Raw genomic sequence first — 25,506 nt, 5'->3', positions numbered from 1 at the left:
GCAGAACAGAATATTTTTAAGAATAGCAGCCTGTGACCATCAACTGGACACACGCAGTAATTTTTTTTTAAGTGGTTAAACACTAGTCATCATTCCCAACAACTATAGCCTACACTTTCTGATCAGTATATCCCACACTCTGAACAGCAAACCTCACTCAGAAAACCAAACCAATACTCCCTCAAAATTCTCTGCCTCTGGTGTAGCTCTTGCAGATACACTGTGTAGCCTATAAGCCCTTCACTGTCGGGATATTCTCTGGCAGTGGGAAGCAGCAGCCCTTTTCTCTTTCCCTCTGACCAACATTTTGTCTGTATGATACTGGTACAGCAGTTTGATCAACAGTTCAATTTATTCAAACTGAAAGGTAGTAATGAAGTTGAATAGAAGCTTATCTAGGCAAAACAACGCATCTTGTACACATGATTACAGTGACTGGTACCAAAAGTTCTGCTATCTGTGCCATAGTATGGTAGTGCTGAAAAGATTTTACAACAAATAAGTAATTCTTTTCTCATGCTATTATTACAGATGAAGCACAGTACCCTCAACAGAAAGAACCACCAGAGAAACTGGGATGAACTGTGGGAACACTGTTTAAAAAGCCTAGCTAATCAAACCCACTGTCAACATGCAGAAATTTCCTATAAAAAGATTCAGCCTCCAAGTTCTTTGTCATTTCCATGTTTTTAGGTAAGATCCCAGAACTTTCATCATAGGAGGAAAGCAACATGATTGCAGCTTCATGTAATGCTAACGCTGGAGTCCTCACCAACTCTCGTTGAAGCTGACCAGCAAATATATGACACATACTTCTAGCAGCCACACAGGCTCAAACAGGAATGGATTGTGTGGCCATCCCCCAGGGAGCAACGTAAGCATTTCCAATTTATTCACCCTCATCACCTTTTTTGTGGTTTCTAACTCTCTGAAACACTGATTTGTAGTTTCCATCCAAACACTACGTCTATTCTTGGTCTCACTACTTGTGCCTAGTCAAAGCAGCACTCAACATCTGTAGTTTTTCCCTTCCTCCATTGAATAACTGATAGGTACTGAATTCAAATCCAAAGAAAACTCTCTTATCTATCCTTTTTATCATTATGATGAACTAAACCTTGAAAATACTCCTGAGTTACAGGTACACATCAGTGAGACCTACTAAACCTCTTCTGTCCTGCCCATTGTCCCCTCAAAAAGCAAAACTAAGGGTACTAACTGGACAGTTTCGCAGGTCTCCCATAGTGCTGGCGTTCTGTAGTAGCTCTCCAAACATATCTGGAGTGGGTTTCTCTCGTCTCTCCAGCATACAAATAGCCTGATTGCTTCAGTATATAGAAAGCAAGGAAAACAGAAGTTTAATAATGAAATAAAAACATAAGCCCACATTAAGTATATGTTTCACTTACATTTTATGAAAAGTTAAGAACCTTAAAATACCCAATACTTTTTATATTTAAAATTGTAGCACAGAAAAAATCACATAATTATTAAGTGTGAATTACTACATCTCCCATGGTAATACTGCATAAAGAAATCAAGTAATACTTAAAACAGAAACAGTTTCTAGCGTGGCTTTAAATTTACATCTTAAAAGCAAGCATTTTGATAAATACTTGACGTCAAAACGAAATATTTGCTTCAGAATGCTTTCCTTCAGTAACCACAACCCTAGTAAAGCAGCACAGTAAAGCACATCCTTAATAACAAAAGACAAAAAATAGTGTGGTATCTAATTGATTTTGCTGTCCAATTTGAAAGAAAGATGACAATAAGTACCCAAGAGTACTAATGCTCAAAACATGTTCAAGTTTTAAATGGTTTAAGAGGTAAATAAATATATCACGGTTTATTGGTGTTTTTAAAATAATGTGTGACTTAAGATTTATTGAGATATTTCATATGAAATACTGAATACCATTTACATAATTATTTTCCTGTTTTTCTAATAAATAATATTCTGATACACAGTGTCCGCTGGTAACCTAAAGAAAAACTACAGCTCAATGGAACATCAGGTAAAAGACACAAGGGGGAATGCTTCACAATACTCCTGATACACTGGTGAAGTGGTAGCTTTTAACAGAGATCTGCATAAGAGCAGTCAGTTATTTTCAAGACAATTTTTTCGGGCTTTGTAACTACATGTCTCAAATGCAGGACAAGAAACAAAGAAGCCTTCATCCTAATCAAAATTTCAAGGCAGAAGCGAATAACAGACTCCTGCCTCAACCAGATTTAAGCAGCTTTTAACTGAGCGACCACCTCCCAAAAGAAGAGACGACTTTTCTCCTCTAGCATTCACTCAAACGAACTATTACAGAGCAAGAGCTATTGCTCTGTGCACCATCTCCTTTAATGAAAGGTCATGGTGACAAAGCAAGTTCCCCAATACCTAGAAAAAGCAAGAGCTATATCCATCCAAGAAATAGGATTTGAGGAACTTCAGGCTGGTCAGTCTCGCTCCAGTACCTAAAGCGATGACAGAACAAATCCCCTTGGAAATCATCTCCAGGCATACGAAAGACAAGAAGGTAAGTCAGAGCAGATAAGAGTCTCCTATCATAACATCATGGGTTCTGTTAAGGAGGTGAGAGCAGCAAATATCATGTGGTCTCTAGCAAGGTTTCCAAGTCATCTACAGCTGCGAGGTATGGACTCCACAGGTAGAATACAATGTGGACAAAAACCTAGCTGGACCTTCAGACTCAGAGGATCAAAACATAACCAGTAGTCAGTTAAGAGTTGTGCTCCTCAGGGCTTAATACTGGGCCGATGCTATTTGACATGTTCATTAATAACCTGGATGATGAATCAGAATACACCCACATCAAGTTTACAGATGACACCAAACCAGATGAAGCAGTCAATATTCAGAAAGGGAGCCATTCAGAAGGATCTTGACAGGTTGGAGGAAGGAACTGACAGGAACCTCATGAAATTCAGTAAAGGAAAACAAAGTCTCGCACCCGGGACAGAGCACAGTCAGTGCAGCAGTACTGCCTGGGCACTGAATGGCTGAGGAGCAACATCACAGAAAGCTGGTAGAGAAGCTGGGCGCAAGCCAGACTCTTTGCAAAAGCAAACAGAGAAAGGGCAATAGGCAAAAGATGAAGAAAGGGAAATTCTGACTGGATACAAGGAAAAAAAAAATTACAATGAGTGGTTAAGCACTGGAACAGGAACAGGCAAGCTCAGAGAAGTCATGGAATTTCTGTCCTTGAATGTTTTCAAAACTCAGCTGCACAAAACCCCAAGCAGCTTGATCTAACTTTGAAGTTAGCCCTGCTTTAAACAGGAGGACGGAGTAAAAGTCCAAAGGTTCCTTCCAGCATAAATTATTTTTTATTTTTCTTATCTTGCTTCTTAACTCACCTGCTCACATATTAAGGTCTTTCAAAATGTACATGAGTCCTTGACACTACAGTTGTCAGATTCAGAATCATAAACAAGTAGATGCACTGATCCATGCCTAAACCGATAGCTTCCGCTCCACTAAATCCTCATGTTCTTTATCACAGTTATCCAAGCTCCACCAACTTTGAATAAACCATGTTCTGGACATTTAATCTTGTGAAGGTAAAGATCAAACTGCAATATCTGCAGTATTAAAAAAAAAAAAAAAAAAAAGAGAAGTTCTCTTCCCTGTAAAAATCTCAACTCACCAGAGTGAGGTTGTGGAAATATAATGTACCATCTGAATGAAAGGTAACGGGTCAGAGGTGGCACCACAGCTGGTACAAACACACTAAAGAGAAAGAAAACATAATACATGGACAAGATTAAACAGGTATTTCCACAGCAACACTTCTGCTTATATCTTTTTTACCATGGCAATGCATGCCTTAGAAATGAAAATCTGAAACTTGAGAACTGGTGCTTTGTATAAAGCATGTATCATTACCTCACCTGTTCAAACAAAGTCATAGCAAACTTCTGATGGGAAACACAGTGTGGTGCAGTGCAAATATCTTCCTTTGTCTCATCTGCAATATGGAAGTGAATTCGCATTAAGAGGTTTTCCTAGCCAAAGAGAAAAGAAAAAGCAATAAAAGCATTACATCATTTCAAATGTAGACAAAAGTTAAAATATAGATCACAAAAGCTCGTCATACTCAATGTTATAAGCATTATTTACAGAGACAGAAGCCTCCCGCAAATTTTTGAAAGTTGCTTAGTAAACAAAGAAGTCGGCATTTCTTTGATATAAAAGAAAATGACTACCATTTCTGATTTGAAATGTTATGTCAAGTAATCATCTATTTTATTTACAAGAACAGCTAAAGATTCTGTCACTGATTATTCTCAAGTATCAATGGATGTGACCAAACATAAGCGGGATAGCAGCTCTGCAGTTTTAAAATCACTGGGTTGCCACTAACTTCTCCTCATCAACACAAAGTAACCCAAATAAATTTCTATATTCCACAAGGGCTTTGAAATATGGCAAATCAGCTACAAAAGGGGAGAACTAATAAACGGAGAGGTAGACCAAATTCTGCATGAAACAAAAGCACTGAACACTTTCTAGGTATTATTTCACACAACTCCATCTCTTTTCAAGTTCCCAGGAGTTCTTGTCCTAAGACTTCCTCTCCTCCCACGGTTGCCAGCATTAAGCTGGGAGTGCCAGAAGTCTATTGACACCTCTTCCAGCACCACCCTTCTATCACTATGAGATGCCTGGATGGTTTATAGGCCTGCAATAAGCAGGTCAAGACTGATTATTAGGCAAAATAGCTCTGACCCCGTACAATTTCCCTTGAACTTTAGAATCTAAGCTCTTCTGCCATTTACATTAAATCTCTGCCCTCAGGGCTGAAAAGGTTAACTAAGTGAAAAGCTATGGAATTATCTTTGCCTTAAAGCTTAACCTCAAAAGGAACTTGTACCCATTTTAACTGTCCTTGTGCCCCTATGGTTAACCTAACAAGCCTGCTTGTGGGGACTCCCACAATAGTATTAGATGGGCCATTTAGATTAGCTTTCTCAAGGAAGAAACTAAATCAAAAGTTCTACACCCTACAGAACTCTGTTCAAGTGCTGGACTGCATACAAAGATTTGACATAACTGTGCTCACAGGGGCTCCTGTGTGGGCCAATGTAATTTATTTCACTTTGAGGCTTTATTGATATGATCTACTTCCATTTTAAGAAAGCTTATTAAACTATACTATTTTGCTATATTAGTATTCTACAAACACATACTTTGGGTTATCATAAGCCCCTTACCAGTCCACTTAGTTTAGGAGAAGAACCACAATAGGTATATGCATTTACCCTATTTCTGTGATCTCTTACAGTGCAAGTCTACAATTAGGTAGGTATAGGAAATCAAAGATTTAACATATAGGAAGGACTCCACTCTGATAAGTGCTTTACCTAAGAGAAGTTTTACCTTGCAGTAGTAAATCCAGTATGTTTGTAATTTGGTTAAGAATTAACATCTTTGTTAACAACCAAGTAGGATACAAACACACTTGGGCCACCCTACAGACACCATCATTTCCAAAGAGGGCAGCAGCCAACAAGTCAGCAAGACAAAAATACCTCCTTGTTAAATTAAAGAAATTTAGGAGACTGAAGAAGGAAAAGAAGGAAATGTGGATAAGAATAAAATCTTAACATAATGGATGCTGAGAAAGAGTTTGAGTATAACAATAAAGCAGGTGGGTAAACCTAGGGATACAAGATTCATGTAAAAGCCATCTCCCAAACACACTGGTGAGATAACCAGATTTAAAAAAAAAAAATAAATTGTCAGATGGATTACAAATACAGCAACAGAAATATCTGGAGATGATCCGTTTTACTGTTGCTTACCTCACTTACAAACATAGACAGCTGCGTTGGGTTGTGTTTGGTTTACTTATGTGCTTTTACTTTCCTTTAACTAGAGTTTGTGAAAACAATTTCAGAATAACTAGCAAACAAAATGTCCTTTCACTCTTTTGAGGTGATCCTTAAAATCCTAAAAAGAATCCTGGATCATTCTTGCAGTGCAATTTTTTTTCATAATTCATATTCAAGAAACACTTGAGATTGCAAGAATTACATATGCAAAAGTAACTGTGAAAATGGATAACATTGATGTTTCCATTTCAAAATTATTAGTGATGACCCTCAAACCAAATACTGGTTCCCCAATGGATCACTTCAAGATCAGGGATCTCTCTGTGGGCTTTTTGAGGCCACACATGCAAGGTCTCTTGGAATCTGGGGAGAAATGAAAAACAAACAAACAACAAGATTGTGTAGTGGGGGTTCCCATCTATGCCTGTCAAAGCATCTTTCAGTTACACTCACAAAACATTCAGCAGCATCATCCATGATGCCCAGCTGGAAGCGTTGCTCATCCTGAAATGTCTTTGCAAGAGCAGTGCGCAGGGCATCAGAAGGCAGTACCTTCTCACTGCTACATTGAAACTGGTTGAAGATACTCTAGCAAGAAAACAAAAAGATAGTTAAGTTACTGTATTTTCAAAACATTGCTCAAGGTATCTGAAAAAAAACCAACAAACCTTTAACTCACTTTGACCAAACAACACACAGATATTTGTATTGTACAGGGACCGCATGAGAAAATCCTAAAAGTTCCTCCTTTGAAATCATATCCACCTTTGTGTATTCCTTCCTTTCCTTTCACACATACAAGGGAGGGTGGGGAGCTTATGGGTAAGTTTCCTTCAGTGTCAGTCTCCCTCGGATCTTACTGCAAATTTGATTCCTGAAGCAACTACAATGGACACCAAAACCTCCACACTACTTCTTCCTATTTCTCCCTCTCCAGTTCACTTTTTCACTCCCACCTTGGTAGCTTTCCTCTTATATGTGCCACCTTCTTTCCTCTTTCAAACAACTCTTTATGAACATCTTAGCCCTTAAACAGCCACAATCTGCTGCCTGCACCCTAAGGAATTTACCTTCCAGGAATTCTAAGAAGTACGTAAGAATTAGATTATTTTTGGGTTAGCATGCAGGAGGGAAAAGGCACAACATGAGCAGCAGTTCCTATGTATGGCCATAAACCCGCATTTTCATAACTGTAACTCACAGGTCATCTGGGTAATCATTTGCAAGGACAAGTACTTCTACAAAGAGGCATTATTGTTGAAAGTGTGGGTTATATGCACGAAAGTTCAGTATATATTCCCAACTGACTAAAAACCTGCCTTTATTTTGTGTGTGTGTGTATATGCGAGATATCCAAAAGATCTTCTGAACAGTTACTTAACTTTCATTGTGCCCTCCTACAAAAACAGGATCACAATTCTGTATGCAAGATCCTCAGTTTAAGTAGAAACTTCTAGCCCTTATTTTCATACAAGACCATTCTGTCTTCATCACCACTCCGCTCTACTTTCTACCTCCATCCACGTCAATCTCAAAATTCTGCTTGTCCTTTCCTGTAAAACTTTCCTCACAATTTCCCTAAAGATTGCAGAAAGCTCCATTCTTACTGGAAGAGAAAAAAAGGATTATCTTCAATCTTGCACCACTTGGCTTTTCTGCCTTCTGAATTTAGTCAAACAAGGAGAATGCCAGCTTCAAACTAGTTTGCCAGTTTGGTTTTCTTTCAAATCTATAGCGAGAATCTGTAGTGACGTTGATTTATGTATTACTTTCTCCCTTTATTACAGAAAGCTTCTCCCCACTATACTCAGGATCTATGTTAATTGGAAATAAAAAAGCTGAATCTCTCTCTCCTTTAACTATTCATGTTTGCTTCTTATTAGGAAGCAAGCAGGTAAACTGGGAGAAGGTTTGCCAAACTGTACAATCTCGGCTGCTTTGAAGAAGCTGAAAGAGTGCAGAAGACAGCTGTCACTGCACAGCTGGCAAACCAACCTCCATGCCCCTGCCTTTTCTGGCCATAGGAACAGTACAATTTGTAGTGTTGACATATTATTTAATACAGATGTTAAAGACCCATCTCTCTTTACGGCTATTTTTATTTTGGTAGTCCTTATGGTGCTCATTCATGGGTAAAGGCCCACTGTGCTGAATCCCATAGCTCTTCCAATATTGCCTTTATTAGGGTATCAATGAACTATGAGGAAAGAGAAGGCTGTGAGGCAGTAAGTCTCACGCTTCGTGAATTACAGACAATACCTCTCCTCAGTTACCTTCTACATATACATATATAAAAATTGAAAGAATGACAAAGTCTCTGTACTTAACAACCTTGATTCCCATTTCTGTCACTCTGATAACAGAGCAAGTTTCACGTTTCATTAGTAAATTTTCTCATTTCACTGGACCTCAGAAAAAATAAAAAGGCAATAAATCATAATTCCATCCTGCTTCGGCACTTTATATTAAATAATTTAAGAGCACTCAAAAATATTCACAACTGTGCTTTAGAAATGTGTGTATTCTGGTTATCATCAATCTCACGTCATAGATCTGGAAGTTGAGGCACTCGCATAATGACTGGCAGGCAACCTCACTGCAGGGAACTGATGGACAGGACATGATTTACTTCAATGACAGCTCTGAAAGGGCTCTGCACTCTTGGTGGGGAGGAGAGAATCAATGCAGGCTCCAAACTAGGTAAAAGCAGAAGCAAGCAAGCAATCCAAACCTCATATTTTAAATTTCCATCTTTAAAAAAAAAGAGAGTATGCTTTACTTTTACTCCTAACATACCTACTAGTTAACATAAAGAGACCCAGTAAGGAAAAAGTGATCCTGATGATTATAAGCAACTGTTTTTCCACAAGATCCTGCATTTTAATTTTTTTTGCATCACAAAATAATTAGAGCCTTCACAATTAAAACCAAAAAAACCTTTCATTAAACAGCAGAAAACTGAAATTTGTTACCACAACCACAGAAGTAATTAATTAATATCAAAGAATTCTGTGAAGAATTCTAGTATGTAAAAGTCAAGGATTAAAATATCCCAATATTATATAGAAGAATGATTTCTAAAATTTGTAGTGACATAGTACACAACGGTACAGTCTTATTTACATTATGAGGAAAAATCTTATCATGTCATTGCACAGTGCAGTTTAGAGCACACTGGAACACAGCGCCTACAGGAAGTCCCAAAAGCATCTCAAATGGGGTCAAAAGTACTTTAAACACAGGGGGTTTTGGTTTTCACTGAGTTTTGGTCAGGGTTTTTGAGGTGGGGGTTAGGGTGTTTTTTTCTGGGGGGGAGGTGGGGTTGTTTCCCTTTTTCCTTATTTTCAAGATAGGTTCTTTGCTCGCCTTCAGAACAGGTCTTTCTTGTCCCTCAGCCTCAGATGGACAGGTGCGGCATTTCCTGCAGTTTCACCACTTTAAGTTATCTAAGTCAGATCTCTCTCCTTCATTGCAGGTCTTGCCCTTGAGTGATACTGTTAATCACTAACGTATTTGTTCTATATACAGGTCCAGGCGGAGACCAGGAAAGCCCTGCTGATTCTGCCCCAGGAAGTTTTCATGACACCTTTTCTACAAGTGCTTCTGGAACTTAATGAGAACTTTACATATGAAACATTTAAACTTTGTTGTTCTCTTTCAAAAACTTCTTTACCTGAATTTGAAGATAGTGAAAATCCCATTAGAGTATGCACCACACTGACAATCTCTCTGAATGAGCACATTCCAACACAAAGGAGCGTTTCCCTAACAGCAGCAACAATATGAAAAGACACTGCTAAAGGCTTCATGAACAAGGTAAGTCTCTCCTATCTTACCAGTTTTCAGTAATTAAAATCAAGGATGCAGAACAAAAAAAAAACCCACCAAAACACAACATATATTAGCTTAACATAAAACCTGAGCAATTACTAATATTGAATTAGCAGCAGTACTTTGAATTCTACACTGATGACCTATTCTTGGCATGTCAGTAAGTCTTACAAGCCAAGACAGAGAACAGCATGAGCAAGGGATTTTTCGGACATGAAGTATGCCTTCTGGTTACACTGCATTCCTGAGGTCTATATGAAAAGGAAGCCCATCTTCTTCCATACCCCCTTCCCTACAGATCTTCAAAGGTCTGGAAAGAGTGGCAGAGACAGCAGAATCAGGAAGCACAAACATTCTTTAAGAGGAATAAATGGCCAAAGTCCCCCCAGTTGCAGCTAGTACTTCCCCAAGTACTAAGTCAAGATCAACTACAATTACATAGTTGATCTTTCACCAGCTGGCTCTCAGGGGCATCCAAATGTGGAAATTCCTTAACCATCCCAGGCAATCTACTGTAGGGCCTCACTTGGCTTATTACCATTCAGAAGGTTTTTTTCCTAGTTTTGTAACTGGAAGCTTTGTGTCCTTTCTACTACAGCTCTGGGCTTTTGACATACAAAAGGCTTGCGGAGTCAGTGGTCTCCCAAAATAATCTCCTCCAGTCTGGGAAGCGTGGGCAATCAACATAACTTTCTAAAGCTTCAAAAGAAAACAACCTAAGGTTTCAGACCAGGAATCTTTATCATACAACTATTCAAGTTAAAAGCTGGCTTTCTATTTCAGAATGCTAAAATTCACGTCCATGATCATAAATAGAGTTGTTCTTCAATTGGTTAGAGAATAAAGATAGTAAGTATTTTTTGAAGTAATTCATGGGATTGACATTTTAGAGTTCTTTTAAGCTTTAAAGATTTGGAAAACTGAAATATCTGTGAATCTGCTCCAAATTATCAGTGTTTGGAATCCATTTTCTCCCTAGGAAAAAAGTACTCAATTTATTTGGGGTAAACTGACATCTGCAATGTGTGTCTAACCACACCGATGAAACAAAACCCAGACTTGATATACACGCACATATGATTTTTTAATCAAGCATGTAGAAGCAGGCTGGCATAAGAATAAATTGATGGCTGAAGACAAGAGGCAACAGTTACTTAATCAGATCAGTGTCCACGCACTGTAAATTCAAGTTCTGTCCTTGGCAGCTTTCTGAGAACTATTTATTCTCTTCCAGCATTGTGCAGAAGTTCCTTCTGGATGGGGATATTGCTGCAGCTCTAGTGGCATGGTATTTATTTCAAAGAACAAAACAATGTTCCCCCCAAATGCTTTAGTATTCCCCACATGAACAGTTTCTGCCTTTTAGCAAAAGTTGCTAATATTAACATGGCCAATCCTCATCCTTCTCTCACCGCCCTTCATATCAATATTATTCTTGCTGTCACTCACTTCTGACAGTATTTTTTATTATTTTTTTTTAAAACTTTCTCTCCATTTCAATAGCATACCTTCTTTCTGCATTCCATTCAAGGGACTTCTTTTTCTTGTCTACAGTACATAACCTCTCATCCAAAACACCACACTCTTCTGATGCAGCCTCTAACTCAGTACAACAACCTGTTTCAATAAAAATTCTGGCTGCTAAAATCACTTCTCTCATGCAACTGCATCAGCCTCCACCCACAGTGTTTCTACTAGCTCACTTTCTTCCCCACATTTCCTCATTTTATATTCACCTTCAAGTGTGCAAATGATCCTGGCTCTATTTGGTTTTGTGTCTTTGGATCTCTTTCCAAACCTCCAAGTCCGATAACAATCAACCCAGATTTCCATTACTCCTTTCTTTTACAATCTCTCTTCCGTTTTTACTCACGCTGCACCCCAAAGGTCCCTAATATGGACTATACAGTCAGGCATCCTGGTTACTACCAAAAATCAAATAAAAAAATATACTTTCTGTGAGCTTTGTTTAGGAGGGCGTCAGGAAAATAAATCCAAATCAAAGAGCGTCCACATCAACTAGGTGACAATTTATTAACTGCTTGATCAAGATCAAAAGAGGCAGTCATTATTTGGAAGCTTCAATAACGAGTTTATTAACTCAGGAACAAGTTTATTTGTCAGGCAGTTAACCGCAAGTGCCCATTGAAAAAAAAAGTTTAAACAACAAAAGTAATTATTTTCTATAGTTTTACTACTGTTTTACCCTAAAATACTATCCTGATTTGGAAAAAAGCACAAAATAAGAGAAATCTTTGCAACCAATTTATTACTGTCTCAACCATATAATGAACTTTTCATAACAACTCCCTCCATCTCAATCAAGTAGCTAATCAGAACCACAAAACTACAGACATTCCACTTCTTTAAAGCCTTCTAATACCCTATTGTTCTCAGTTTTCACCTTTGAAAACAACATAATTTCTACACAGAAAATCCACGTTCTTCCTGCTTTTGTTGCACATGACTGAATTAGAAAAGAGACCAGCCATACTGGAATTTATCAATCAATAGAGCATTCTTCTTTGCAAACGACAAAAAACACTCTGTCCTATATCCTGGCACTATGGAGCTCCCAGTACAATCCCTGGAAGGAGAACAAACTCTCTGTGGCATGCTCAGTACAGTGGACGGATTTCCCCCTTCCTGCCCTCTTCCAGCTGTGGTAAACAAACACCAAAGCAAAGTCATGCTCTAGAAAAAGGAAAATAAAACACAACACAGTAGACTTCAACATTAATAATAAATCAAAAAGCTGTTCCAGTGTTAGGGCAGGCAAACTACATAGCGGTAAGGACAGCTTGTGTATTGAAAAAAAACACTTAAATAATGCCACATCTTAAGGAACTGTGTTTGGGATTCCAGCACAGTCTGCAGCTCACCCTTGTCTTTTTATAGCTGTTGATGCAAGGTTCCTTCAAAATAACCAATGAACTTGTGTCTGGAGTGATTTCAAGGTTCGTTTTGTAGCCACATAAACATTGCCAGGTAGCACTGCAAGTTTTAAAATCACTTCAATAATCTGCACAATGGATGTCTTCAATGTGGTATAAAAATAAAACATGATGTTATGTCAAGTATGACATCACTGTCCTGTGATTCCTCATTTTATAAAAAAAAAATTTAAAATTACAAATCACATTTATAGAGCTAGCTGAGCATTTACAGTAAATACTGTGTATGACATCAGAATCCCTAGAAACAGTTGCAGCAAGCCAAGAAAGTGTGGAAAAAATATAACTTCTTTGCTGTTATTCAAAGACTAAATTTAGCTTAGTGAAGACTATCTTCCTCTAAAGTCCATGGGAAGAGAATGTCACCTTTAGAGCAATGGTTCAAAGCAGGGGAAGAGCGTGAACCCTCCCTGCACCAACACAGGAGGTATCTGGTAACCTGTGAAGAGAACCTGGAGTGGAGGGGGGACACAATGTAGACTCTTCCCCCCACTGCTCCTTTCCCAGGCCAGGCTGGATTCTGAACATGCCAGCACGCTTTGGAGAAGCACAAGCATGTCCTGCCTCCTCCTTGCTTGGTCTGGACAGGTATTTCGGGTAGATCCACCTGGCAGCATGCAAGGCTAATTACCTCTCCCCAGACCCTAATGGGAGATTTTCGAATGGTATAGAGCTCCAAATTCTTGGGTTCCCACTGGATCCAGCCATATCTTCTCCCCCATCTTAGCAAAGCCTAAGGCAAGATTCAAGAGAAAGAGGATGTCAAAGACCTGGAGGCCAAGCTTGGCATTACCCTGGCAGGACAACAGTTAAAGGCTTCCAGAGCAGATGGGAGGGCTGGGGCAGGGGAAGATGAGCAAGAAAGGGAAGGGATGATCCTGCTGCACTTGGACACGAAACATGCTCTTGGTGATGCTTGCAGTATTAGGTGAATATTAAGCCCATTATCCCATTTGTCTCATACAAGTTTACGCATAGCATGTGCCAGCCAGCCAGACTCTTACAGGAGGAAAAGAAAAAGAGCAGTTTGAGAACACTGATCCAGAGGGCAACAGAGACCAAGCAAATACCTTTAACAGCCTTTTTTTCACCCCCTCTACTGCCTGAAGTTTCTGAAGATGAATGTGATCATCTCCACGGTTTGGGGCTACCCCTTTTGCATGCCTTTATCACTTAGTATCCATAAGTTTTCAGTTGCATGCAAGCAAAACAGCCTTTTTTTCTGGTGTTTGGGTTTTTTTGGGGTATGAGGGGAGGTCTGCATCCCCAGTTTCACTTAGCATTACGTGACACCCTTTACTACTCACCTTTACAATATTATTTGACCTGGTAACAATATAAAAATAGGGGGAAATTTTCAAATATTTATGTACACACATCAACATTCTACACAAGTGAATCAAGGTGGAAACTTGTCACAATATCACCCAGAGAAAAAAATAAAATTGTGAGACGCTTTACAAATATAATGGAACCAGGAGTAAAACAGTTCTCTTGTATAGTTTTACAATAAATGTCTGTAAACTTCCTGAAGGTTCTGGAATAGGCTTGGGTAGAACACACTGAGATTTCCCATGAAGTACAGACTGTAGATAAAGAACACACTAACATTTTGGTTTGGATTAAAGCCAGTTGGAATTCACTTATTTACTTTGGTTACTTTGGTATTGGTTACTGCTCATATTCAGAAATACTTGTCCAGATAACTCTTTACTTGTTTATGCATTTCTTGTTTTTTATTGCACAGTTTTTTATTGCACATTGAGTTTTGTGAGCTATAGGAATTCTGCACACAACCAGATGCAAGTTTTCTGAAATGTTCAAAAGTACTTGAGGATTTGGTGCAACATTGATAGCTTTGTTGGTAACTAAGGGTTGTAACACCTTCTGGCTAAGCATGGCATTGGTAAGAACTTCAGATAGGAAGCAAACAAAAACTAAATCCTTGCAGATATCTGGGAGCAGGAAGAGAGAGCAGCAATTTTTTCAAAGGCTGCTTAAGTTAAAAAAATAAGCATATGGCTGCAGGCGTCTTTGTCCAGAGTTTCGGTTCCCAAAGGTCCATCTTCTCCTTTTTCCCCATAACATTTCCCCCCCCTTTTTCAGTACTCTCATTCAGAAAAAGACTTGTTACCTTTATACTAAAACCTCTCAACTCTGCCTCAGCCTCCAGTCTACTTTCATTCAAATGGCAGAACCTGCCTGATCTCCTGGTATTTCCTTGCCATATCTTGCTGTTAGGTTAAACCCCAGAACAGCAAGAGCTTACATTCCCGATAATTTCCTAAATCCTTTTCTTTTTATACTCATCTCGGCTACCAAAAAATGCCAACAATCACTTGGCTATACTCGAGGGAATGATCAAAGACTTAGCTTCAAATTATTTATCCCGCTGAACTTAGTGAACTCAAACCAGATCCTGCCTAAGTCTTGCCGCTTCCCTGTAAGGAAGGGGATACATTTAATACTCCATCTTTTCTTTGTCTGGATAGCTGTATTTCTCACTTCCGATGTGCTGTCTTGCTCCTAACTCACTGTTATATCCTCTTCTGATGATATGTTGTAAATATCATCCTGTCTCATCATTTGAACAAGTATGTCCTGAGACAAATTGCCCTTCAGAAAGAAATAACTTATCTTCTTTCACGCCTTAATAGCCTCCTCTTTGCTGTTCTTTTGCAAGAGAAAACCCCTCAACAACAGTCCAAAAAACTCACTAGATAACTCATTTAAAGCCTGTCTCTACCAGAGCACCTGTAAAGTCACTTAAAAGTAGTAAGACAGCTATTATGCTACAAGTACTGCCTGTGAATTTCAGATGATCTTAATTTAAACCTTGCACTCTCTATTTTGCCATATTTGTAAGACATGCTGTCTGTCCTTTTCATTACTGCACACAGAATTCATGACACAATAAATTCTCCCACAATGAATTTAAATATTTAGTTGGATTTTACAACCCATTTGTGATCAAAGGAAATGTCTCAGTCCCAATCTCAGAAAAAAATTCACTGCTCAGGAAGATTAAAGCTGGTATTTTCATCGTGTTTGCACCACGACCAGTTCTCCCCCAAGGTTAGAGGGAGCCGTGGATTTGAAGTAGCAAAACTTAGAAAGGAGGGCACAAAACCCAGAAGTGCTAAAAATCAATGGGTAGAGACAAATGGACGTGTAGGATTGCACAATTTACTCAAGTACATAACCATACTCAGAATCAGAGCTAGCATCTAGATCTTACTGTCCAGGCAGCATCTATGACAGTCAGTTATTGTACCTGTATCTATAAACAGAATTGATGTTTTTTTAAAACAGAGACCGCAAAGAGCTGAGCCATGTAATGCAGACATCAATATCTACAGTAGAAAATACCTTTTAGTCTTACATAATCAACCGTTTTGAGCAGAAAGGCTTAAAGCTAAATGGCCTTCTCCATGCTCATGCTGACATTTAAAGTAGCTCTGAAGGAAAGGTGACTTCTGAAGATCATTCTAACTGTATACAGTATGATATTTACACACCAAATGATAAATCAGAAAAAACAAAGCAAACTGATGTTTTACTGGCTGAACCAATCTTTTAAACAACATGGAGGCTCACAATGATCCACACTCCCTTGATAAGAGTCTTTGCATCTGAAACTTTGCTATAGTATTTTCACAATTTATTGGCTTGTACATATTTTAAAAGCAGTACTATGAGTGTCTTGGGCCAGATTTACCTTTGCTCTTACAAATTTACAGATGCAAGTTTGATTACACATATTAATCAAATATTAGAAATATTTCTGTTCCATTTTTTAAAAAATTGGTTTTAATTTATTTCCAACTTTTACCTTAAGAGCACAGAAGATGCAAGAATCACCCATACATTTGTGCGTTGTGATTTGCCGGAAACTGCGTCGAAAAATATCCAGGTGCCAGAGAACCTGAAACACAAAACCAGGCACAGCTAATTTTATGAATATGTAAAACAAAGTGCTGCATAAAACTCTGGCTAAAGTCGCACATGCTAAATGATCCCAGAAGTACACTAATGTCAGTGAATATCACCTTTAAAATGGGATGCCTCTTATCTAACTGCAAGGTTACACTTTCATCTTTCTTCCTCGGCTGTAGCATTCACATACATTAATTTACAGTAGGACATCCCTCTGAATTTCTCAGCATGTGCTTTTAGATTAAAAAAGCTTTCTTCTTTGCCTGTGTGATAGTGCCAGCTTAAACAGCACTTGCCCTGACTGCTTGCCCAAGCTGCCACCACGGCCAGCCATTGTGCACCATGAGGCTGGCCAGAGCTGCCAATGACACCCCACTGACTGCTGGGGCCAAAACTCACCCATCCTTCCACCTCCTAGCCAGCCTCCTTGTTCCGAGCAGAAAGCCCAAACGCTGGAAAAATGGAGCGCCAACAGCATACACATTAAGAAGTTATTGCAAGTCAAAACAATAAATTACTAAAAGCTGTTATGCCCAATATTATCATTAGTAAGTGTATTTACGTGCCATGATTACCAGCAGATTTTTAACCCTAACTTGTGTGGGCAGTTATACTTTTCTCTCAGGACAGGTATGGTGGTAAGACCAGGTCTGTTACCAGGTATGGTCACAGCATATAAAAGCAAGTAAGCTTTTACGTGTTCTGTTAGCAACAGTGAGAGACAACATTTGCTGTAACAGCACCAAGTTTTATTCTTAAGTTTTACCACTGAATCTGTGCAATCTTGGACAACTATCTAAATTCATATCTGTAAAATAGCAACAATACCAATCTCCAAGGTGTCTCACAATCTGCTTTTTATATATAAATGTGGTTGGTTCTGCTTATTTCATTTTCAACTAACAATAACTGGACCTTCTTGTAAGCCTCAGAGCCACCAGCCTTTCAGGAGGCAAAAACTCACACTGAAAGAAGCCCTGACCTCAATCACGTCCTGCCAGGTTCCGGACAGAGCAGCAAGGTCCAGGCTGGCATCTGAGTGGCTAAATGCTTTGTTAGCATACACAGAGGGACCACACTTCTTATTTCTGATTAATCTGTTCAGAGCAACTGGCTAGAAAAAAAAATATAGCACTGTGAAAAACATTGTGCTGGTTTCAAGGAGTGCTCCCAGCTGAAACAACTTGTTAACGAAACCATTGCACACAAATATTACCCAAAATTATATTTAAAATCACCTTTACTGAATATGTAAAATCTGTAAAGTTTCCCAAAACTTCAGAATTTTCATGGCTATGTTTATAGCCAAACTCTCCCTATACTTAAGGGTCTGGGAGGCAACATAAGCCTTGGAACCATCTGATTACACACAACATTCCTGAAGAACTACTGCAGACTTCACAGGACAAAAAAAATAATACGTTTAGGAACGAGTCCAATTTTTCAATGTAATTGCCTTTGGAGTTTATCTTGAATGTTTATAGAAATACTAAATAGTAAGGAGCAACAAACATTCAAGAGTCTCTCAGACTAACACTGAATGTTAAAAAATGAAGATAAAAAAACTCCAGAAGTATGTATTTTATGAAATTATTACCATCTTGTTGTTTGGTTTTTTTAAATTCAGCTTTGACTGTAAATATTTTTTGGTATCCTACCTCTCTTGAGCTTTAGAAGAAAACAGTTTATGTAGAAGACTAAAGGCCAGGTCGTAGGCTTTCACCTTCCTGTATGGCATGCAGCTGATGTTAGGCTGTACTTAATTCTGACCAAGGTTCAGTAACTCAATATTAGGAGGCAGCCAGTGATTACACCTTACAATTTGACAGGAGCAATTAATACGGTACATCACTGGAAACCCCACTTTTCTTACAGTAAGTTCCTTTTGTACCCAAGTCCTGTATTTCACGGCATATTAAGCCTATTGAGGATCACTGGTGTTTCTATTTGCGTTATTTGCATCACAGCGTTATCTTGAAGCATGAAGTTAGTAGATAACTTAATCATGGCTATGGGAAAAAAAAAACCACCCAGCAAAAACAGGGACACAGTCTGTGCTACACAGACAAGTCATACGAAGGGAAGGAAAGGGTGGAGAAAGAGTTTTAAACCGCAGCCAGAAGGACTAAATCTCAAATGTCAGACATTCAAAACATCTAAATGGTGACAATACCAGTATAGCAGCCATATCACTCCACTGAATTTTTGACACAGGAAAGGGGTTTTTTTCTAAATCAAAAAGGTAGAGACTCAATCATCTAAACTAAGCTACAAATTAACAGTTAGAAAGAAAATGGACTACATGAAAAGGATCTTACATAGGTATTATTAACCCTTGAACCTGACTGGTTCAACAAAAAAGTTAAATTTACTTTTAAGGAGCACACATACTGCAAGTTATGCCACATTCTGTTATTTTAAAAGAAATTCTCTACATATATTTTCATATTTGGTTGACATATTTTTGGTTTACACAAAAAAATGATTCAAGTACACTAAGCGACAACTATGCGAATGCTATTGATTTCACCAGGAAAACCTGAAAATTAAGAAGAGTTGTTCTTTAGCTCAACTACTCTACATTTCCAAACATAGCTTTATTCTATTTGGGCCCACAAACAATCAAGTAGTGAAGCCTGGCTATATATGTTGCACAGTCAAGCCTAAAAAATACTGCAATAGACTGAGGACAAAAACAGAAACATTTTTTTATTATGCGCTCTTACCTGTAGTGCACTATTCAGGAAGCAACTGTTCTGTCCTGGTTCATTGCTGAGACCTTTACTAGGTGCTATTGAGGTTGTATTTCGTGGAGTAAACATGCCCTGTACATTCCCCCGACCCACAGAAAAGTAATTTCTTTTCCAAGACATCTTCTTTTTTCAGCTGTAGAATATGCAGGTTTAGGCTGACAGAGTATTTGTCTTGATCAGACCCTTCCTTTCTTTCACCAACATTCAAAACAGGAACAACATCCAATCTTCTTTAAATTATAGTTTAAATGGAATTTATCTTTTCATAGGACACAAGCAGTTTGCTTCTTTCAAATCCAGCCCAGGATGCTATTCTTCATTTGATGTTTATGTATGCAAAAACCTCTTTTACAAGCAGCCACATACAAAGTTTGCAAAGAGAAGGAATCCATGGTCATGCAAGTTCATCTGTTATGCCGCTTCTCCCTCTTCCAAACAGGCAGTGACTTCAGGGAACAAATGGCAAATTAAGGAGGTCCCAGAATCAAGAGGAGAAAAACAACAGCTGCCTCCCACACCTCAAAAACCCCAGCTCCTCTAATCCTTTTATAATCCTCCTGCAGAAGATGGGAAAAATCCAATTAGTAAGGGAGCAGAGAAACCAAAACCAAAATAAAACCTTGGCAGCTCCCTTTCAGTTACATCTGTCTTGGGTGACGAAAGACACATCATCCTCACAGGGGAAAAAGAAGTAATTCCAGGACTTGAGAACGAAGAGCTTTAAAGCAGTAAGAAGACTCCAATACAGTTCTTCTAATTCTGCATGCAATCTTTAGAAGTTTCTTCTCCTGATCCTGCTTTTGCAATCGGAATGCCCGGCCGTGCCAGAAAGCTTGAGAGAGAAAAATAATCAAAGGCTTGCGTCATTTAATTACTCTCTTGGTCTTGTGGTGTTCTGCCAAGACCAGTGTTGCCTCACCTCCCACAATACACTGAATCTTCTGAGACAAAGCAAAAAATATAAACCTTCCTCCACCCAAAAAATAAAATAACATGTAGAAGAACAGAGAATTCCAAGAAAAGTATGTAAGAGCAAGAGGTCTGGAGTATGTTGGAAGTATTAAAGAAGAAAGTTAGATTAAAAAAATAAAACACAACATTCATGTGAACTCCATGGCAGTTTTCATACATAACCTGTAGAATCTTGAAGTGTTAAATTTCTTTAAGATATCTTAGTAATTCAAACAATAGTAAGAGGATTTGTGATTCTGTGAATACATGCTAGCACCTCGTCCACCCTAGAACTGGGATTTTGCACTGCACTTGGAAGGTTGAAAAGACAAAGGCACAAGGCTCTCCCCTGACTCAGCAGCTACAGCTCTTTCCAGAACAACAATCCCCAAATTTTCTTAATCAGAAACTATGTGTATTTCTATAAAAAGTTACTTTAATTTATGTACACGGGATATACAATCTCTTCCAAAAGACACTGATGCTTCTGAAGAAGCCGGAAGAATCATTCAATAGAAACTGCTCTTCCCATCACAAGTTCACTTTTGCCCTGATCTCACAGGAAACACGAAAAAGAATTTGATCTAAGAAATTCCTAGAAACAGGAACTACAAGATTCATGGCAAAACGTTTTTTAAAGTTCTCGCAAGTGTAGCCCACCTATATTTACTTTACAGACAACTGCATATTTTCCAGAGACATCCCCAATGACATTTAGGGTTATCCCATTTTTTTATACACATAGTAACAACTGAATGTACGTATTAGGGCTGTTAGAAGCAAGATGACTATTCCACATGTTCTGAAGTAGTAATTGCAGCATGAAGTCACTATGAAATAGACACATAAGAGAGATGTTTGTGCATCAGCAAAAATTAACTAAGAGAATAATTCCTTCCAAAGATATCCTGGGTATCTGTGAAGGCACGTTGTTCACCTTCCACACAATTATAAATTCTTCATCAAAACACAGAAAGAACTTCCTCAACATCTGCAAATGTGTGACAGCAGCCTAACCCTTTCCCTTCTAGTAATATTTTGTTTGTACTTCTACTAAACTCATTCTACAAATATTAATGAAGTCTCAGCATTGCTGTAAGGCAGGCAAATATCTGTATACAGGTGAATACTCTTCTTGGTTGCCAGTGTGCCATGCAAAATTTTCAGCTGTGTTTGCAAGCCTGCAGACACAGACCATTACCATGCCCGTCGTGCAAGATTCCTGAGCACTGAACGTATACAGGATTCATTTCAAAGCAATTTCGGCCTCATCCTCCTTTCTTTGCTCAATCCCTTAATGAACCATTAGCCAACTATACTGTGTGAGGTCATTCGGTTTCAAGCAACAATTTAAGGATCTCTGTAAACCACGATGACTTGCAATAGGTGCAAGTGGCTGAGCCTGTGCCGCAGAGAGGGAGCCGAACACTGGGTGGAATAAGCTGAGGCCAGCAGGCTCTCTGCTAACTCACAAAAACCCCTGAGCCAAGCACTCTGCCTTCTCCTTCCCACAGCACCTATGAAAAGATGGAAAAATACAATCCAAAACATGCACAAGACGCACAGCAGTGAGCAGCACCTATTCAGTGGGCTTTAAGTTCCAAACAAGATTCTGCTCTCAAAACGGGCTCTAGAACTTTAAGTACTTTTTGAGCCAAGCTGTCCCAGTTCTGACAAAGTGAATACATTTTTCCTATTGATTTTATTGTCCTGGAACCAGAACCAGATTAGAGGCTTTCTAGTTCACCTGTCATTGCGGCAAAGCTACTGCAAGCTGGCCAGGACTCTCGCAGTCACTGTGCAAGCTTACTGCCTGCGCTGCCTTTGTGCAGGCTCAGCAGAACTGACTTCTTAACGCACATTCGCTATCACTGCTCACGGGAGAGAGTTGGGTTTGCTCCTTTGGCTATAGGGTCTTTGCAGAACTAAGAACAAGCAGAAAACACTTAGGCTGGTAACCACCCAGTTACGACAAAACCAGATCTCTGGAGACAAACATCAGCTTTGCACTTTGCCAACCTCTAAAAACTTACCAACATTATCTAATAGCTACAAGACGGAATCCCAATTAGTCTGAAATATATATAAGACACTATTCGTATGGATTGTTTACAGATCCACTTAACTTCTGCTCTACTATAAAAAGGGTAACAAAAAGCAAGCAGGAAAAAAAATTTTTGTAAAACCCAACCACCATTATTAAAATATCCTCGTTTGTTTCTACTACCACTGACAAACCATCAGTAGAAAAAAGCTAAGCCTCTCATACTTTAGACACCCAACATACAATTGCTAAGAAAACAGCAGGGTTCTGTAAGGGAAGAGGAAGGCTATTGCTGCGCAAGCCTGTCAGCAGATGTAGGTGTTCTCCAAGGATGCTACTTCTCCCAGACACTGTGTAAGCTTGTAAGCGATCCTAACCACAGAACTAAAGAAAAAACAAAATTTACATTCCAAAATGAAATCGTGATAACACTTTGATGATACATGCCACGGGCTTCAGAGAATTATATAGTTAAGTGAGAAGAAAACATTTTCATACATTGTCTCTGATTAAAGAAGTTTTTGAGAAAGCCTGCTCCCCTATTAAGAACACATAAAAGCCAACATCTTTTTAATAGCACAAGGAAAACCCCTACAACTGAATTGCCAATGGAGTTTCCCAGCCTCCGGTAGCATTTTAATGTTAAGTGACAACAACTGCAGCTCCACTTAACTGTTGTATTTAAAAAACAAAACAAAACAAAAACCAAAACCAAAAAAGCAAACACACTTTTGTATGGAATCAATGGAAAAATGACCAAAAACCCACCAAAACCTCTCCAGGTGACAGATTCAAAAGCTGCAGCTATTGTATGTCCCAGTGGCAGCTTGTCATGACTCTAGAAAACTGAGTCTGAAGTAAAGGTATTATCAGACTGGAGAAAACTATTCTTCTAGAAAAGAGACAGGATTCTCATTGCTGGAAATTGTACTAATACAGAAATATGACCAAAATAGGACGAGTGCCAGATTGAAAAGCATAAATAATGCTCTTGGTTCATTACTCAAAACATTATATTCGAGACACAATGAACTGAGGCAGAAAGCCGAAAACCTTTTAAGGTACTTGAATTTTGCTTATCATATTAAGACGACTATTCATCGCAATAAAGTACTAAATTAATCTAGCCAGTGTGACTGAAAAAGTCAACTATATCCCTGAAAAGTTGTACAGCCTTATAATAATGTTATATAAATGTTATAATAATGAGTAAATAATATACATAAATATATATATAAAGAATTCTATAATAAAAATTAGATCTTCCCTTGAATTCATGCTGTTTAGCAACAGCTTTCTTTAGGAAGGAGGGAGGGCTCCCAGCCGCAGAGGCAGGCTCAGCAGACAAAAGAAGGGCACAGGGCACCACTCCCATCGCAGCTCCAGCAATGCAACCCCAGAGCAAAGCTGGCCATGGTTCAGCATGTGCCTCTGGCCTGAAGAAACCTGATGTCTGTCCTCGGGACAGCAGAGCACAGCTCTCTACAAGACACGTACCACAAAAGAGTTCAAGACCCTGTTCATTCTCATATTCACTTGCTAAATCAATCACATAGAAACAGAACATCTCAAGCTGTATCCTTCGTTCTCTGGTGAGGTCATTTTAAGGGAAAAATAAAATTGTAACATTCCTCTCTACTGGAGTCTCATGTTCCTCCAAATATTTTAGGCTATTGCTTGATGAACAATGAGGCATGTGGCTGAATTAAAACAACCCATTTAGGAAAGCAGATGCTTCCATTTAGCACTAGGTATGACTGAAACCACCAATTAAGTATTTATCAGTTAAATAAGAGCAGAATTCATTTCATTACTTCTATTTCTGAAGAAACTTTCAAAACACAGAATAAAGTAAATGCTTCAATGTGCGAACGCGTGGGCTTTTAGAAGAGAGACCCTTATCCCCAAGATCCTACCACCTTTTCTGGTAGTACGGAGTAGACTAGTGGTGTTGAGGGCAAATTGTCCTTTCACATGCCACAACACCTCTGAAAACCTAAACAAATGAGAAATGGCATTGAAATACCTTATTTAAATATTTTTCAGCACAAAAAAGAAGAAAGAATTGTCCAAGACAATGGATTTTGGTGAAAATTTTCACCCCGATGGCTCCCAGCAGGATCACACTTTCGGTGAGGAAGCACAGGCACGATCTCCTTGACTGATCTCCCATGGCTGTTCTCAGCGAGAAGGAAAAAATTTTCACAACTAGAGGCTTGAGAACATACTTTCTCCATGTAGCTAAAATGATGCAAGTATTTGCTAATTTCTGCTTGGATTAAATTATATTTAATTACAGAGCTATCAATATTAAGACCTTCATTTACAGTTTAGACATCCCAAAGGACAGCCAGTTTTGCAAGTCAGTCTAAATTTAATCTTGAAGGTGATGAAATAAAATAGAGGGACAGAAAAAGTTCCCATTACCAAATAACTTGGGCTGGATGAAGAAAAGTGTGAACAGGGCAGTGACCTTAAAGTTAAACATCCCTGACAGAAGTCAGCTGCCACACAGAGGGGATGACTTCCTCCTCTTGAGGATATCTCCTCTTTTTGAGATTCTTAGCTAGCGAGATATACTGGACAAATTTCTTTGTGTACCTAGAAGATACAGTTTAACTACAAAAAGGTACAATTATTTCCATTCATCTCTATCTCCAACAATTTTTTGATAGTGCAAATGGGACAATAGAGAAAAAAAGCTTTCTGCGGTATGCACGCATTTTCTCAGTCTTGATTGCTTTGCTGGGAGAAAGAGGAGGAAAAAAGAGCCTATGATGCTTTTGCTGTCAAGCTTACACCCATTTGTCAGTCTTCCTCTTGTAGGAACAATTTAATTACCCAGCTTTGTGCTACTTGTGCCTACCGGGTGGAACCAGGAACTGACAGCACCTGACAGCACCACTGATGCTCGCAAGAGACTCATACTGGTCTTCCTTATTTTTCATTCTGCTATTGCACAACTCCTAGTCTGTGATGTGTTGTAAAGTTATGACAAAGCTGTGAGTATCATAGACCCTGGGCTAACTCTCCAGAACCATGTTAGAAAATATACTCAGAGTTTGCGTAAGGTTATGATAAACAGTCTTTCAGACACCAGGGAAATGTTTCCACTTACCTGATGCAAAAGTAATTACCTAAATGTTAGGCTAAAAGTTGCTAGCAAAGACCATCAAAATGATCT

General features: G+C 38.8%; 1 protein-coding gene across 13 annotated transcripts in view; it reads right to left on the bottom strand.

Annotated features, from left to right (window-relative positions):
- Positions 1-25,506, bottom strand: part of USP54 (ubiquitin specific peptidase 54) — a 103,296-nt gene that overhangs the window by 32,990 nt on the left and 44,800 nt on the right. For 4 of the 13 annotated variants that reach the window (XM_074590435.1, XM_074590434.1, XM_074590441.1 and 1 more), the window contains exons 2-8: positions 19,301-20,159; positions 16,471-16,563; positions 13,270-13,371; positions 6,307-6,441; positions 3,910-4,023; positions 3,666-3,748; positions 1,220-1,325 (exon numbers count right to left, since the gene is read on the bottom strand). In XM_074590435.1, coding sequence (XP_074446536.1) covers positions 1,220-1,325; positions 3,666-3,748; positions 3,910-4,023; positions 6,307-6,441; positions 13,270-13,371; positions 16,471-16,563; positions 19,301-19,447 — 780 coding nt within the window. In that variant the 5' untranslated portion in view covers positions 19,448-20,159. The remainder of the gene's footprint in view (positions 1-1,219; positions 1,326-3,665; positions 3,749-3,909; positions 4,024-6,306; positions 6,442-13,269; positions 13,372-16,470; positions 16,564-19,300; positions 20,160-25,506) is intronic. The other 9 variants (XM_074590442.1, XM_074590447.1, XM_074590439.1 and 6 more) reach the window with 4 other exon arrangements.

This window comes from Larus michahellis, chromosome 6 (assembly GCF_964199755.1).
Source record: "Larus michahellis chromosome 6, bLarMic1.1, whole genome shotgun sequence".
In the NCBI taxonomy this organism is placed as follows: domain Eukaryota; kingdom Metazoa; phylum Chordata; class Aves; order Charadriiformes; family Laridae; genus Larus; species Larus michahellis.
This window is presented reverse-complemented; position numbering and strand designations above follow the sequence as displayed.